The sequence below is a fragment of the Python bivittatus genome, unplaced genomic scaffold (genome assembly GCF_059951505.1).
Source record: "Python bivittatus isolate LINGU-HERP-01145 unplaced genomic scaffold, Pbiv_v1 ctg000850_np1212, whole genome shotgun sequence".
Lineage (NCBI taxonomy): Eukaryota > Metazoa > Chordata > Lepidosauria > Squamata > Pythonidae > Python > Python bivittatus.
Window position 1 is genome coordinate 7,364,429 of NW_028277112.1, and position 13,555 is coordinate 7,377,983.

Consider the following 13,555-nt stretch of genomic DNA (forward strand, 5'->3'; position numbering starts at 1 on the left):
TAGTGTTCCGGGAAGGAACACTCAAAGGTAGAGCATACATTCTGAATAAAAAGGTGCCAGATTCAGTCTGTAATATCTCTAGATAAAATTAGGAATAATCATTTGTGAAATTTTGGCTTGAAAGTCTGGACACTACTTCCAGGCAGTATTGCCATACTGGGCTAGGTAGGTGAGTGCTCTGATTCAGCAGAAGGTGACTTCATGTTTTCCTAATGTCTGCACCTTTTCTGCTTTCTAAATCAGCAAAGGGAGGGCACTATATCTGTCGAGCAGAGTGCAAATCACAAACACTCCTGTTTGTGCAGAGCGCAGCAAAAACTTCAGGAAAAGTTACCCAGAAAAATCCAGTCAGAAAATATATACTAACTGGTGTTTATTGATAAAAATGCAAGAACTCCATAAAATGCAAATATCATACAAAATATAAAGAAAAACACATCTTCTCATGTAATGTAGCATCCAAGACTTATTAGCAACACAAGCTTAACAAAATCTATAGCTACAAACTCTCAGAGAAGAGGTACACTACTTGGTAATTTGTTACAACTACATAATCCATAAAAATGATTACATGGTGCTATACTGAGCTAAAGCTATACACACACACACACTGAGACACACACCAATAGGTGGCAGTAAATAGCACAATACACAACACACAATAACAGGTGTTTCTCACATGATCTCTATAGCCAAAATATTTGTTGTTGTTGTAAAGATAACGGGATGAATCCTTTCCCATGAGAAAGAAATCCTGACAATATCTGTTTTGGAGCGGGGGATAATGAGGGCAAAGATGCTATATGAAGCGATAGGATTCATACATGGTTCACACGGTATGTCATATTAAATACGGAAGTAGGACTATAGTTGATTTCAGTGGGACCCTATTGTACTATAAAAGTTTTAGAACTTGTCTCCTAATTTTTCTTGCTTTAAAGACCTGGTTATAGCAAGTTTACCAAAGAAAACATGAAGTCTTTTAACAAATATTGGTTGCAGATTTAATAAGGTTTTAAGTAAAGGCTTTTACATACATAACCAATTCATTTCTTTGTAGTAGTTGAAAAATATTCATTCCAGAGTTGTGAAGCTGTCTCCAAAATAAATGGAGTGAACAGAAATAAATATTCTCTTTTCTGATTTTTTTTTCTCATTTTCCAGAGAATTTCTTGGGCAGGGTTGGATGAAATTGGATAAAAATGAAAGAACACCTTATATTATGAAAACCAGCCAACATTTTAACGACGTGAGTTGTCATAAAAATAGAGAATACCTTCTGAGAACATAAGAATGCTAAATATATTCTATGACCATAAAAATCACCAAAGAATTCCTGAAGACTAGCCAGGAGTAAGCATTTTAAAAAGTAGAACCTTTGGAAATCTGCTGAGATTGCCAAGCAGTGGCAAAAGAAACTAAGTTTTATTTTATTAAGAACATAAACTAAAATAAAACAAATTATGTTACTTACTACTTAGATGCTTAGATGTCATATTGAGTTTTTGCTCTTAGCATGTTATTGCGCAGAGAAAGATGCCTTTGCCATCTGTTCAATCATTTATTTTTGTTCTGTTATAGGCTTTTGCAACTAGCACGCTTCAGATGTGCTATAAGTATCCCCAATATACATGAAGGGTGCCAGGTTGGGAAAGCCTGCCCTATCGCTTTTCATCATTTTTGTAATATATGTTTTCTTAGCTTTGCTTGCTAAAAGCCAAACATATTTAAATCACTGATGCTGTTTAATTCAGTGTTGTAAATGCAAATATTTATGGGCTAGTTTTTTTATTTAGATGAGCAACCTTGTAGCATCCCAAATTATGAATTACACTGATATCAGTTCCCGTGCTAATGCCATTGAGAAATGGGTTGCGGTGGCAGATATCTGCCGATGTATGCACAACTACAATGGCGTCCTTGAAATCACATCAGCCTTGAACAGAAGTGCAATCTACAGACTAAAGAAAACCTGGGCAAAGGTTTCTAAACAAGTAAGTAATTAATATTGATTGAGACTTTTCACAAAAGGCTTACTCCTGGGTGAAAGAAAGGTTGCCCAGCCCTGTGTGATAACTGTCAAGCACCAAATTAGTTTCATTATGAAAAAACTGTGTAGTCTATTTAACCTAATAATTGTTGTATCCCCTTCATAAGTGTGCATTTATGGATGCATTATTGTAACAGTTTAAATATTATTCTGGCAAAAATGACGTGTTTATCCATGTAAATATCTCATGCGGCCATAGATTCATTGAAATGATTTTGTGATCAGCCTGTTTTAGGACTGATGCATTTAGCATGCGGTAGGACAGAATTCTGAATTTGGTATGTGCATTTGAACAAAACAATAAATATATGCGTAAGAGTTTTGCCTGTGGTCAGCATATTATTTTAGCTGGGCTATGTTTAATGAAGATTGCCTAAGGACCTACACATTTCTGTGAAGCTAAATTCTTGTTTAAGGAGCATTTTCTGTATTCTGTTACATCCTTCTCATTTTTGTTTGTTTTTTAATTATTTGTTGTAGCCTAAAGCTCTTATGGATAAACTTCAGAAGATTGTGTCATCTGAGGGAAGATTTAAAAATCTCAGAGAAACACTCAAGAAGTATGTCTCTTATTTTGTTCTAATTATTGTATGATTTGAAATTTGCATCTATAATGGATGATGGACTAAAATAAAAAATAAAAAAGCATTACCCCTTTGATTCTTCAACCCATCAGTCATAGAGACCATTTTGATTTAAACCTGAAATCATAACTATGTCGGTGGTAGCCAATTTGGCTTCTCTTCCATATTTTTTATTAGGTTTCTGCTCCAGGAGGCTTCAAACTCTTTTTCTCCTGCTTCTCACCTCTGAGCTGTTTTTGTTCTTAACATTTGTGTAATAAAGAAATCTGGAGATATTAAAGCTTGAATGTTTTTGTGACCTTTTGAGTTAGCCAGTAAAGATACAGATCTGAAACAGGAATGGGTATTTTACCATCCCATCCTTGGCAGATTGGGTTACACTGAACAGCAATGATTTGAAGAATGGAAGCTCCTGTTTCAAAGCTGTTCCCCTTGAGTCCAATACCCGTCCTCTTGAAGTTCTTCCATGCAAGAGAAGTCAAGGAACGCTTGTTCTATGCAGGATAAGTTAGAGAAAAATGGCCCACAGCTTCACTGAGCATACAATATGTGCAAGAGACAGTGAAGAAGAACCTTTACACCTTTAAGGAAAAGGACTCAGTGAAGTAATGACATTTTGTTTTCTCTGCACAGAAAATATGTTTAGAGGAAAAAGGATATATTTGGGATAGGGGCATGTCCAACATGTAGTCCACAGGCCAGAGGTTGCCACTCTTATTGTATTATTCACACACTTAATTCCCTGCAATTAATCAAATTAATTAAAATAATATATCAACAATCAAATTTGAAAGTTAAATATAGCCCAGTTATGTCATGAATTCAGCCTAATAAATAGAACTACAGCCTTACAAAATGTTATAAGTATCCATATTTGGAGTAGTTTCTACTAGACATAGTGCAACTTCTAAATAAAGGTATTTATTTGGCATACATTTTGATAGTGGAAAAAGTGAGGAAAGCTCATCTATAACTCACAATCCTAACAGCTGACATTTCTTATCCTGCAGTTGCAACCCCCCTTCTGTGCCATATCTTGGGATGTATCTGACAGATCTGGCATTTATTGAAGAAGGAACACCAAACTTTACTGAAGAAGGCCTTGTCAATTTTTCTAAAATGCGAATGGTAATTTTTTCTACAGGTTTTTTCTTTTTTAAATATAAGGATTTTAGGTAACAGTATATATGATTACATTTCAAGGTTAGTGTGAATAGAAATTAAAAAGCAATTGTTGATACTTGTATTTACAGTCAATGTTCTATCACCATCTACTGGCATATTTTGGAGAATCAGTATCGTAGTCATTAGCCCTGTTCCCACCACATCCATAACACAGACACTAACCTAGTCAAATCTCCTTCCCTGTGTCTCTGGCAACACACAATCACACTTAAACTGGATTAAAAAGCACCATATTGGAAATACAGAATCCCTATCCATTTTCTTCGGGAAGTATCTAGTATCCCATTAGACTTTGCACCAAAAGGGATTAAACCCAAGAGAGATAAATGTAGCTCAAAGCAAAGCCAGTCATGTACAGCACTAAATTAACTCTACCCAGTAAATCATGTCATGGAACACTCAAACCCACTCAACCAACCCATTTTGCATACCCTCTCTTAAAAAGGAGCTGGAGAGAAAGAACAACAGAAAAAAAAGTTTCTCTACTGCAGAACTTATACTAAGGCCTAGCAGCACCAAATATACCTCCCCAACCCTGATTGGCTCCAGCTGACAAGCTACAACCATTGTTGCCTACTTGAACCATCAGGGAAATGCTGTTAGGAAATTAGTTGTATAAAGTGGAAAGTCCAAAATGCTACTTAAAGCATAATACTTATGTAGGTCCCTGAAAGAGCAGTTATACAAAGATAGTATTTTCCATGTTTAATTCTACTAGGTTGGACCATAAATCTATGGTTAAATCCTATGTTTGCCCCCAGGATGAAGTTTTCAGAAACTAAAGGAGCTCCAGAAAGAAGAGCGAAGAATGAAAACCTTGTTATATGAATTCTGTTCAATTCTAGATAGAAAAGTTAGAATTCAAACAAATATTCTAAAATTCAACAAAAAATTATTACTTGCTTATTTAACAGATATCACATATTATCAGGGAAATACGTCAATTCCAACAGGCTTCCTATCGCATAGAGCATCAACAAAAGGTACAGTACTTTCATATCTCCTTTTACAACAGCATCACGTTTTTACCTTACTCTGGATTTAATAAATGCTGTGCCATATTTTTCTTCAGCTAGGTATGTGAAGAGGTTTGTGATTTAAAGTTTAATTCAACATTATCCTGGTGTGGTCTTTCATGGCTGGTATCTGTTGGGCAGGGTTGGGCTTCAGGGCTTAGTGACCATGGTCTAGATAACAGATTTCCTGATGTTTCGCCGGCAACTGTGGCTGGCATATTCAGAGGCAAGGTGATCTATGCAGGCCTTGCCTCTGAAGATCCCAGCCACAGTTGCTGGCGAAACACAATTTAATTCAGCATGTTTGCAATTTTTTTTTCTTAAACAGAAATCAGGAAAAAAGCAGTGGAAACGCTGATCAAATGCCTGTATTCCATGGGTTCCCCCACACAAGGATTCCCCATCAGTTTGAAATCAGCTTTGAACTTTTCTTATCCCATGACATCAACAGAAATCAAGAGCTGAGATTATTTGTTTTGGGGTTTACTTCTGTGTGTTTGAAATCACTCTTAAATCAACTTTCCTTTCACTATATTGAACCTGCAGAGATCTTATGGTAGGCTGGTTTCTCATTAGTGGGAATTCTTGTACAGGTAGTCCTTGGGTTACGACAGCAGTTGGGACCGGGATTGCCATCACTAAGCAATGTCATAAAGCAAGACATCACATGACCGCATTGCTTAATGATGACAGTCCCAGCAGTCCTGGTTGCTGTTGTAACCCCAAGATGTGTGGGTCATTAAGTGGGAAGCGGCAGGAATCATAGGTAAGAAGCGTGGGGGTGCTGCAAGGGGTTGGGGGAGGGAAGCCCAGTGCAGGCTGTGCATGAGTTGGGGGAGGCCATGGGATGGAGGGTGTGGTAATGTGTGAGTGCAGGACAGCCAGGGGGACTTACTAGAACAATTTGTGACCTTCCCTGCCGGCTTCCCCATTGACTTTGCTTGGGGGAAGCTGGCAGGGAAGGCTGCAAATGGCAATCACATGACTACAGCTCCCTGCGACATCATAATTGCAATTGCATAATTGGATTGCAATCATGTCCCTGCAGGGGTGCTGTGCAAATGGCCGAAACTTCGAGGATTGGTTGTGTGTCCATTTTTTCAGCACCACTGTTACTTTGAATGGTCGCTGAATGAATGGATGTAAGCCAAGGATTACCTATTTCTTTTACCACTTACCAGTTCTTGTGGATAACCTATCTTCTCTACAAGGAACATCAGCTACCATAACTTCTTGCTGAAACATTATTTGTCATTACTTAAAAATGCAGTTACATTGCTTTTTTGGCAACTTTGTGCCTTATAATAGTTAATACTCTAATTATTTGAAAAATTATTGGATAGGTGGATATATAGTGAAGTAAAATGTGAATGGGGACAGGGTACTGATTGAATACAATGTTTTACATCCTTAGATTGGTAAAGAGTGATAAAGAGACTATGTGTTGACTCTAAACCACTTTTGAGGAACTGAGGAATGGTGGCTGTGTGGAAATGCCCCAACATATCCTTGGGAACTTTTCATTTATTACTTCTGTTGTGACTTAAAATCTTCAAATACTGCAGCTTATGATGCAGATTGCCTTGACTGAACTGCATTTACTAAATAAATAGTATGAGAAACTGCAATTTGTAAAATGTTGTAGAATCCTTGATTATTTAAGATAAATACTTTCCAGGGACACAACAGAAATTAATTCTAAATAAACCTGAATAGTAATAGTAAAAATGGATTTGTATATCATTTATGACATAAGAATCCAAGTTACAAAAAAGAAAAATAAGTAAGTGGAGATGTGCAACAAAGTCTTCCTATGTATTCCCAGGCCTTACGTGAGTACTTGTGACCTGGCTTCAGGTAGTCTTTAACAGGAACTTTTTAGCACTGTATAGGACTGGCAGAGGGGAGGAGAATGGAGAAAAGACATTTTTTATTTGTCATTCCCAGATTCAAGATGTTTTCTGCTCTGCGGTGTAGTCTTAAAAAACGTTGATTTAGAACTAGTTATCAAGTTGAACTAGAAGATGCGTTTCCATTTGAATTTATCTTTTATTCAAGTTCTTTAATGTTCTTTCTCCCGAAAGAAATCTGAGCTGGGCATGTTTATCCTGCTGTTGCTTCCTCCCAAGCATGGGAGAACTGTTTAATTTCATGCAAATAAAGTTACCATCAGCAGCATCTGCGAGCTCTGGCTGTTTTAGTCAGAATGTATACTTTTAGGCATCCTAAAAAAGAAATCATGAATACAATAGTAACATAACAGCATCTGGGGTGGGGGCAAGGGGGCTCAGAGTGGTGCAAGCTGTATCCCAATATTGTGCTGCAAACTCTAGTTCTTTTGTGCATGTGTGCAATGTGACCACATAGAAAGAGGTGGGGTTTGTATTGTGACACCATGACCAGCTTATGTCACTCTAACATCCCTTGCTCTGCTCTGGACACTGCTGGTAATTATTCATAATTTCTTTTTACGTTACCATACAAGCCAAAGAGGAAACATAAAACAAATCATGGGTTCCTTTTCTGGATTGCTCTGGTTATAAGTAGCCATAATTTTGCACTCAGTGAGATGACAACCTAAAAATAAACCACAGAAGGTAGTTTATAGCCACACTGCTTGGATGGAGGAGCTAGTAGGGTCATGGCAGATTGAACTGTCTGACTGTGCCCACGGCTTCCTGCCATCTACATTAAGAAAAGTATTTCCGCTCTTTTCTAAATAGATACCTATCTGCTTCCTCTCTCATTTGTATGAAAGGGGATTGAGATGTCTCATTTTGACATTGACTACAATTCTATTCAAGGAAGTATGTAATGATTCCAGTGTTACCAAGCAATTGTTCATATTCTTGTTTTTCCAGGTCACTCAGTACTTGTTGGACAAAAGCCTCATCATAGATGAGGACACGTTGTATGAACTATCCCTAAAAATTGAGCCCAGACTGCCAGCCTGAGAAATTAATATCATTCTTCAGCTGTCAAGAACTTAGTTTAATGGAAAAATTATGCACGGCATGCCTCTACTGAATGCAAGGGGCAAAAGCTGAGAAAAAATTAAGTTTTTCCCTCGTCCATTAAGGGATGCAGAGTCTCACAGAGATACTTTTTCAGTCATGGAGAAGCAACGGCTGGAGGCATGAAGCCACAAGGCAGAGATGCGGGTCAAGTGGTTGTTGCTTGACAGAAGTAAAGAGATTTGAAAACAAATAAAGGACTGAAGAAAAGGTGGGCAATAACTCTACTGAGCCAGGCAACGAGACAGCAAAATGAAATATGAGTACTGTGTTTTGTTAGAGCTGAATAAATGATGGCATGCTACTGGAAGAAGAAACAGAATTGTCTAACCTTCTTTGGATGCAACCCAATCCACAAAAAGCATGCATTATTTAGGTATTTGGACCAAATTTGCACTTTATCAAGTCTATTGTAAATGAAAGGGTATTTGTAGAAGCAACAATATAATATGTAAAAGCATTATCTCCTGTGTAATCCATTGAGTACTGTCTGCGGGGTGAGGAAGATATTAAAACAGGCAAGATGGCCTTGCTGTCTTGACACCCTTTGTGGACATCACTAAAACTTTTCATTTTAACGGAAAATGTCTGTTCATAAATTAATTTTCCTGTACCTACTTTTTCCAAGATTGAAAGAAGACTTAAGAATATCAGTGTGACATTCTAAATGCTAGCTTAATATTATATTATTCATTCTCTAATAATAGCAATATGGTGAGATGATCTGGTATGCAAATTAATGCACTGTCTTGCATGGTTGCTCGATATACAAGCTTATAAGGGACTGGTTTGATTGGCAATTTTGTGGCAACACTGTCTCTATAGTAGATTAGTTCCTTTAGTAATTTATACTTTGTTTTCCAATAGTACATTTCTCGTATAATTTTTGTCAAAATATATATGTCTTAATGAAATTGTCATGTCTTCTCCCATGCACTAGTAGATGAAATTAGTGGATTTTTTTCCCCTTTCATCCTGTAAAGTAGTTCCAAACAAATATCCTATTATAAGGATGGACCTCTCTCCTTCTGGCCCCCACCCATTTAAGACAATAAGTAACCCTCAGCTCTGCATTGGTATCAGAGTCTAGTGACTTATAACCAGTAGGTTAACCTGAGAAATAGTATGAATAAATCATATATAATTTTGACATCCTGATGGATTTTCATGCTCTTTAAACAAGTTATGAAGGTGTAGTGTTTGTGTATCTTTTAATTTTTCATGGAGAACACAACTCACTGCTCTTGGCACTGTAATAGTCATTTAACTACCATTGAATTTCACATAACTGGGTTAGCTGTAGCAAGGATATTTGTGTGTTTGTGCATGTGTCTATATATGATCATGACTCCAGGGTCACCTTAATGTTTATAAAAGCCAGTTTCTATAAGTGTAGCTTGCATTAAAACTGTTGCTCTGCAGCATACTTTAATAGAGAGATCCCTTACTTTTTTCTAAAGAGTATATATTTTCCAACACTGAACAATCTTTAAAAGCCACTGCTTATATAGAGTTTTGTGCACACAGACTTGGATTGCAGCCATGGTCCTATAAGAATTACTAATTATTTTTCATACAGTATTCACTTATACTTTTGCTACAAAAGTCAATCTGTGTATATTACATCCCCTCACCGTTAATTCTAGATGACAAGAAGAGTAAAGTGAAAGATTGTTTGAACAGCAGTAATTTGTCAATTCCTTGGAAAGTAAAAACATATTTGTCCTATTTTTTAAAACTCAGAAAGAGCAGTAAATAATATTTTTCATCTCACATTGTCTCCATATTGAATTCAGAAGGAAGAATGTATTTAATATTTAAAGAAAAATATTTTTGTTTATCTGACTTGAATAAGTTACTAACAGATTTTTTTTTTTTATGTATATGGTTCCAGATTAGGTCAATTTACATTTTAAGACATACTGTACATACTACTTCTTTGATTCCCTGAATAAAAGTAGTCTCCCTGCATGGAAAGTATACATAAACTCATTGTTTTTAAAAAATGCAATTAATATCACTTTTAAATAACTAGAGTGGAAAAGTGTACTTTTCCAAGGACTCTTAGCCAGCAGATGAAAAATCCCTTTAAACCCTCTCAGGAGCATTACTGTTTAAAAAAGGATAGTCATTGGTCATATTTGAGATTTTATTCCTTAGTGCTAAACTCTGACAATGGAAAATTAATCTGTGTGGCTTTTTTTCACATTTCCAGCCCAGAAAATCTAGTTTTGTCTAATTATAAATCCTATCCATTATTTGCTCAGTAAGAAGTTTAATCATGCTAAAGGCCTATTTTTATATAACTATATGCATGGCTGCACATTTAAAGGAATTATAAAATTCTCTTTTAAGTTTTCAGAAAAACTTAAGTAGGAATGCTGTAGGCATGTTTAAGTATTTCTGGTTAATGAATATGGTAGATTTCAATGTGAACGTTATTTATAGATAATTGCTTATTATCTTTTGTCAAAGATAATTTATTGTTCTTTTCATAAATGCCTATCAGGAAAAGGTAACAGCAGTTTGATGCATGCTAAACAGAAGCATGAATTATTTGACCAACAGATAATTTACTGATATTTTCACTGTGTTAATAATAATTTTTAAATTTTCACACATAAGTTATTTAAGAGAAGTACACTAATTTCCAAGGCAGTACTTTACTTTTGAGTTATTTTCTTGCTTCTAGTGTGAGTCAGCCTCCCACCTTCACAACATCCATATAGTACCTAAACATTATTTTGTGAGGATTGTTTGTGACATATAGTGATTGGTTATTTATTTTGATTTTCTTGTACTTCATTTTATAATATTAGTTTTGTCCTTTCAGGAGGCCCTTAGCCTATTTTGAATTCTAAATGCAGCCAAAGGTGCTTTTATCTGTTTTTACCCTGTTTAATTTACATATTCCATTAAATTATATGATAACTCTTGTTCTGTGTGCTCCTTGCTTTCTGGCGTTTTCATTCAAAATCTTTAGCAAGCCTAGATTAATTGTTAACCTAACAAGGATTCCATATACATTTCTGCTGTAATGAGGAAGTGGGTAGACAAAATACTCCTACAGAATATTCCATGCTGTCTAGTATCATCCTAAAGTGGAGTTCCTAGAAGATTTAATTAAAGAAAACAGGTCCAAAGCATATTAAAATCATTCATATATTGGACATATTGGGTATTGTGGGCTTTCCATTCAAACAAAAATTGAAGATCACAACTTCCATTATCTTTTCTAACTACAGTCTTTGTGATATCCCTGACATTCTGTTCCTCTATTATTTCTACTGCAGTTTCCTGAATGGATGCCAATGGATTTAAATTGTGTTGATGAAATGAAAAAGAAGTAGCAGTTCATCTGAGACTTAATGTGCTAAGTAGACCATTGTATCTCTAGCAGTTATTTAGCTATTTCTGGATGACAAAGCTACCACAAGATCACATTTGTAAAATATCTATAGAGTACAATATGTTATTTCAATCAAATAGCCATTTTAAATAGCAGTTTTTAAAAAATTAATGGCCCAGCAATGCTTCATTATAACTAAAAACAAAAAACAAAAAAACTACAAACTGTTTCAGACCAGCAACATTATCAATCTTTTAAGAAAAAAACAATTCAAATTAAATGGCTTTTAACACTTCTTTAAAAGCCTGTACTAATGACATTTTACGCAAATTTAGATGTGATTTCAAGAGCCTATTTCTGCCTGTCTGATTTATCTTATAGACAAGGATAGTCCTTGGCTTATATCATTTATGCCAACATACATAATGACCAGTTTGTGGGGGAGGGGGGAGCTGCAATCTTATCTTAAAGTGAGTATAATTACAGCTAAGACCATCTTCAAACCACTATCACATTCTGCCTGTTTTCTAATAATAATTAATAATAATCTTCATATTTTCTGATTTATAATTTAGGTTGCTACCTCTCTTATTTGGTTGCTACCTCTCTTATTTGGTTTCTACCTCTCTTATTTGGTAGTTTCCCTGAGGCAAATAGGTTGGACTGCATGTCATTTACATGCTGGACACATTACAGACAAATCTCCAGATTATTTTCCACAGTGGTTTCATCTAGGCGACAACTAGTATGGGAGATAAAATAAATTTCAGTGACCTATTGGACCCCATGTTTGTTTCTGCAAGCCTCCATGCCCTCCTTACTTTTAAATATTTAAAGATTAATTTTAAAAACATTTGTACATTTTACTTCTTTAGATTTATACCCTGCCACACCACCTTACAATCATCAGGGTGGCTTTTAACAATAAATTCACAATTAGAACTAAATATTAAAATAAACTTAAAACATGAAATGATAATAAAAATATGTAAATGATAAAGATTTAATATGGCCATTCACATTTCATGGAATGCCAAGAGAAGTGGGCAGGTCTTTAGCTGTTTTCTAAAAACCATAAGGGGGTTGCTTCAGTTCATTTAAGTTCATTCCAAAGATCTATTGCTGATATAGAGAAGACCTGCTAACAGACATACAGCTAGCAATCTCTGGCATAGGCAAGACTATCACCAAACCTCCTTCATCAGATCTCAGACTGTGTGTGGTCTATAATAGGTATGTTGATTAATCTCTCCTTCCTCTACATTCCCAAGCAGATATTAAAAGAAGTTCTCCATCTAACAGAGCTCTAGAACCCTGACCAGCTTATAGGCTATTTTTCAGGTATAAATTCTGGGCCTCTTCCTTTTTGAGGCAATGGCTATATAGCTGCTCATTTCCAACCTTGAAGATTTCTGCCATCTGTCAGAAAAATGTTGTTTACAATATTTATTTATTTATTTATTTATTTATTTATTTATTTATTTATTTATTTATTTGAAACATTTACATAGCTGCCCAACTCAAACAATGCAATTTTGGACAATGTACAATAAATGAATAAACAAACACATCAAAAACAAAATAAACAATACCAACTAAAAACAGATAAACTAAAGCAATTAATTGGTGATGAGATGAATATTCAAATTCATTGCACTCTTCCAGACAGGAGCTCTAATCTTCTTCACCCAAGTACCCAACAAAAATACTTTGCTCTGGTATGAGAATAGGTGATATCCATCTCATTTTCTTCAACCTTTACACTACCTTCTTCTCTGTCTTCACTTCTTCCTCCTCCCCTGATGCCTTTGAGGTGTTAGCACATAACATCTCCCTCCCTTGCTATAGTCATGGATAACTAGAAAGTGTGCCCTTCTTTCCATCTCCATTGTTTCTTCAATTGGATTGATTGATCGACTGATAACAGCATTCAATTCAGGGTCTACTCTTAGAAACCACATTGATTCTTCAATTGCAGCTGGCATCAAAGTTCTCAGTACTCCCTCTTTGACTCTCAATTTTGTGTGTGTGTGAGGGGGGGAGTCCGTTTCTTTAGGGAAGTTGAAAGAATCTCTTCTAACCTTTTCTCAGGTGCTTCCCATATCCCAGAATACTGCTCCTCCATTCTAAGCAGGAGAGTCACTGGAATGTCACCCTTGTCTTTCCCAAACTAATCCCCTTTTCCCTCAGTATCAGGCAAAATCAGAATGTACAGCAGTCAGGAAGAGAATTTGGGGAGTTTCACAAATGGAACTGCTGTGTTTCATCTCAGGATCTTTCTGTCTCTGGGCAGCCCTTCCAAGGAATCATGTTTCCAGATTGCCCTTCCTACATTGGGTATCCAAAATATGTTCCTG

At 35.9% G+C, this 13,555-nt stretch overlaps 1 protein-coding gene across 2 annotated transcripts in view; it reads left to right on the forward strand.

Annotated features, from left to right (window-relative positions):
- RASGRF2 (Ras protein specific guanine nucleotide releasing factor 2) overlaps positions 1-10,785 on the forward strand; it is a 118,131-nt gene extending 107,346 nt beyond the window's left edge. For both annotated transcript variants that reach the window (XM_088130484.1, XM_088130483.1), the window contains exons 22-27: positions 1,165-1,249; positions 1,797-1,994; positions 2,531-2,610; positions 3,645-3,762; positions 4,734-4,802; positions 7,697-10,785. In XM_088130484.1, coding sequence (XP_087986610.1) covers positions 1,165-1,249; positions 1,797-1,994; positions 2,531-2,610; positions 3,645-3,762; positions 4,734-4,802; positions 7,697-7,789 — 643 coding nt within the window. In that variant the 3' untranslated portion in view covers positions 7,790-10,785. The remainder of the gene's footprint in view (positions 1-1,164; positions 1,250-1,796; positions 1,995-2,530; positions 2,611-3,644; positions 3,763-4,733; positions 4,803-7,696) is intronic.
- Positions 10,786-13,555: the final 2,770 nt, after the last annotated feature.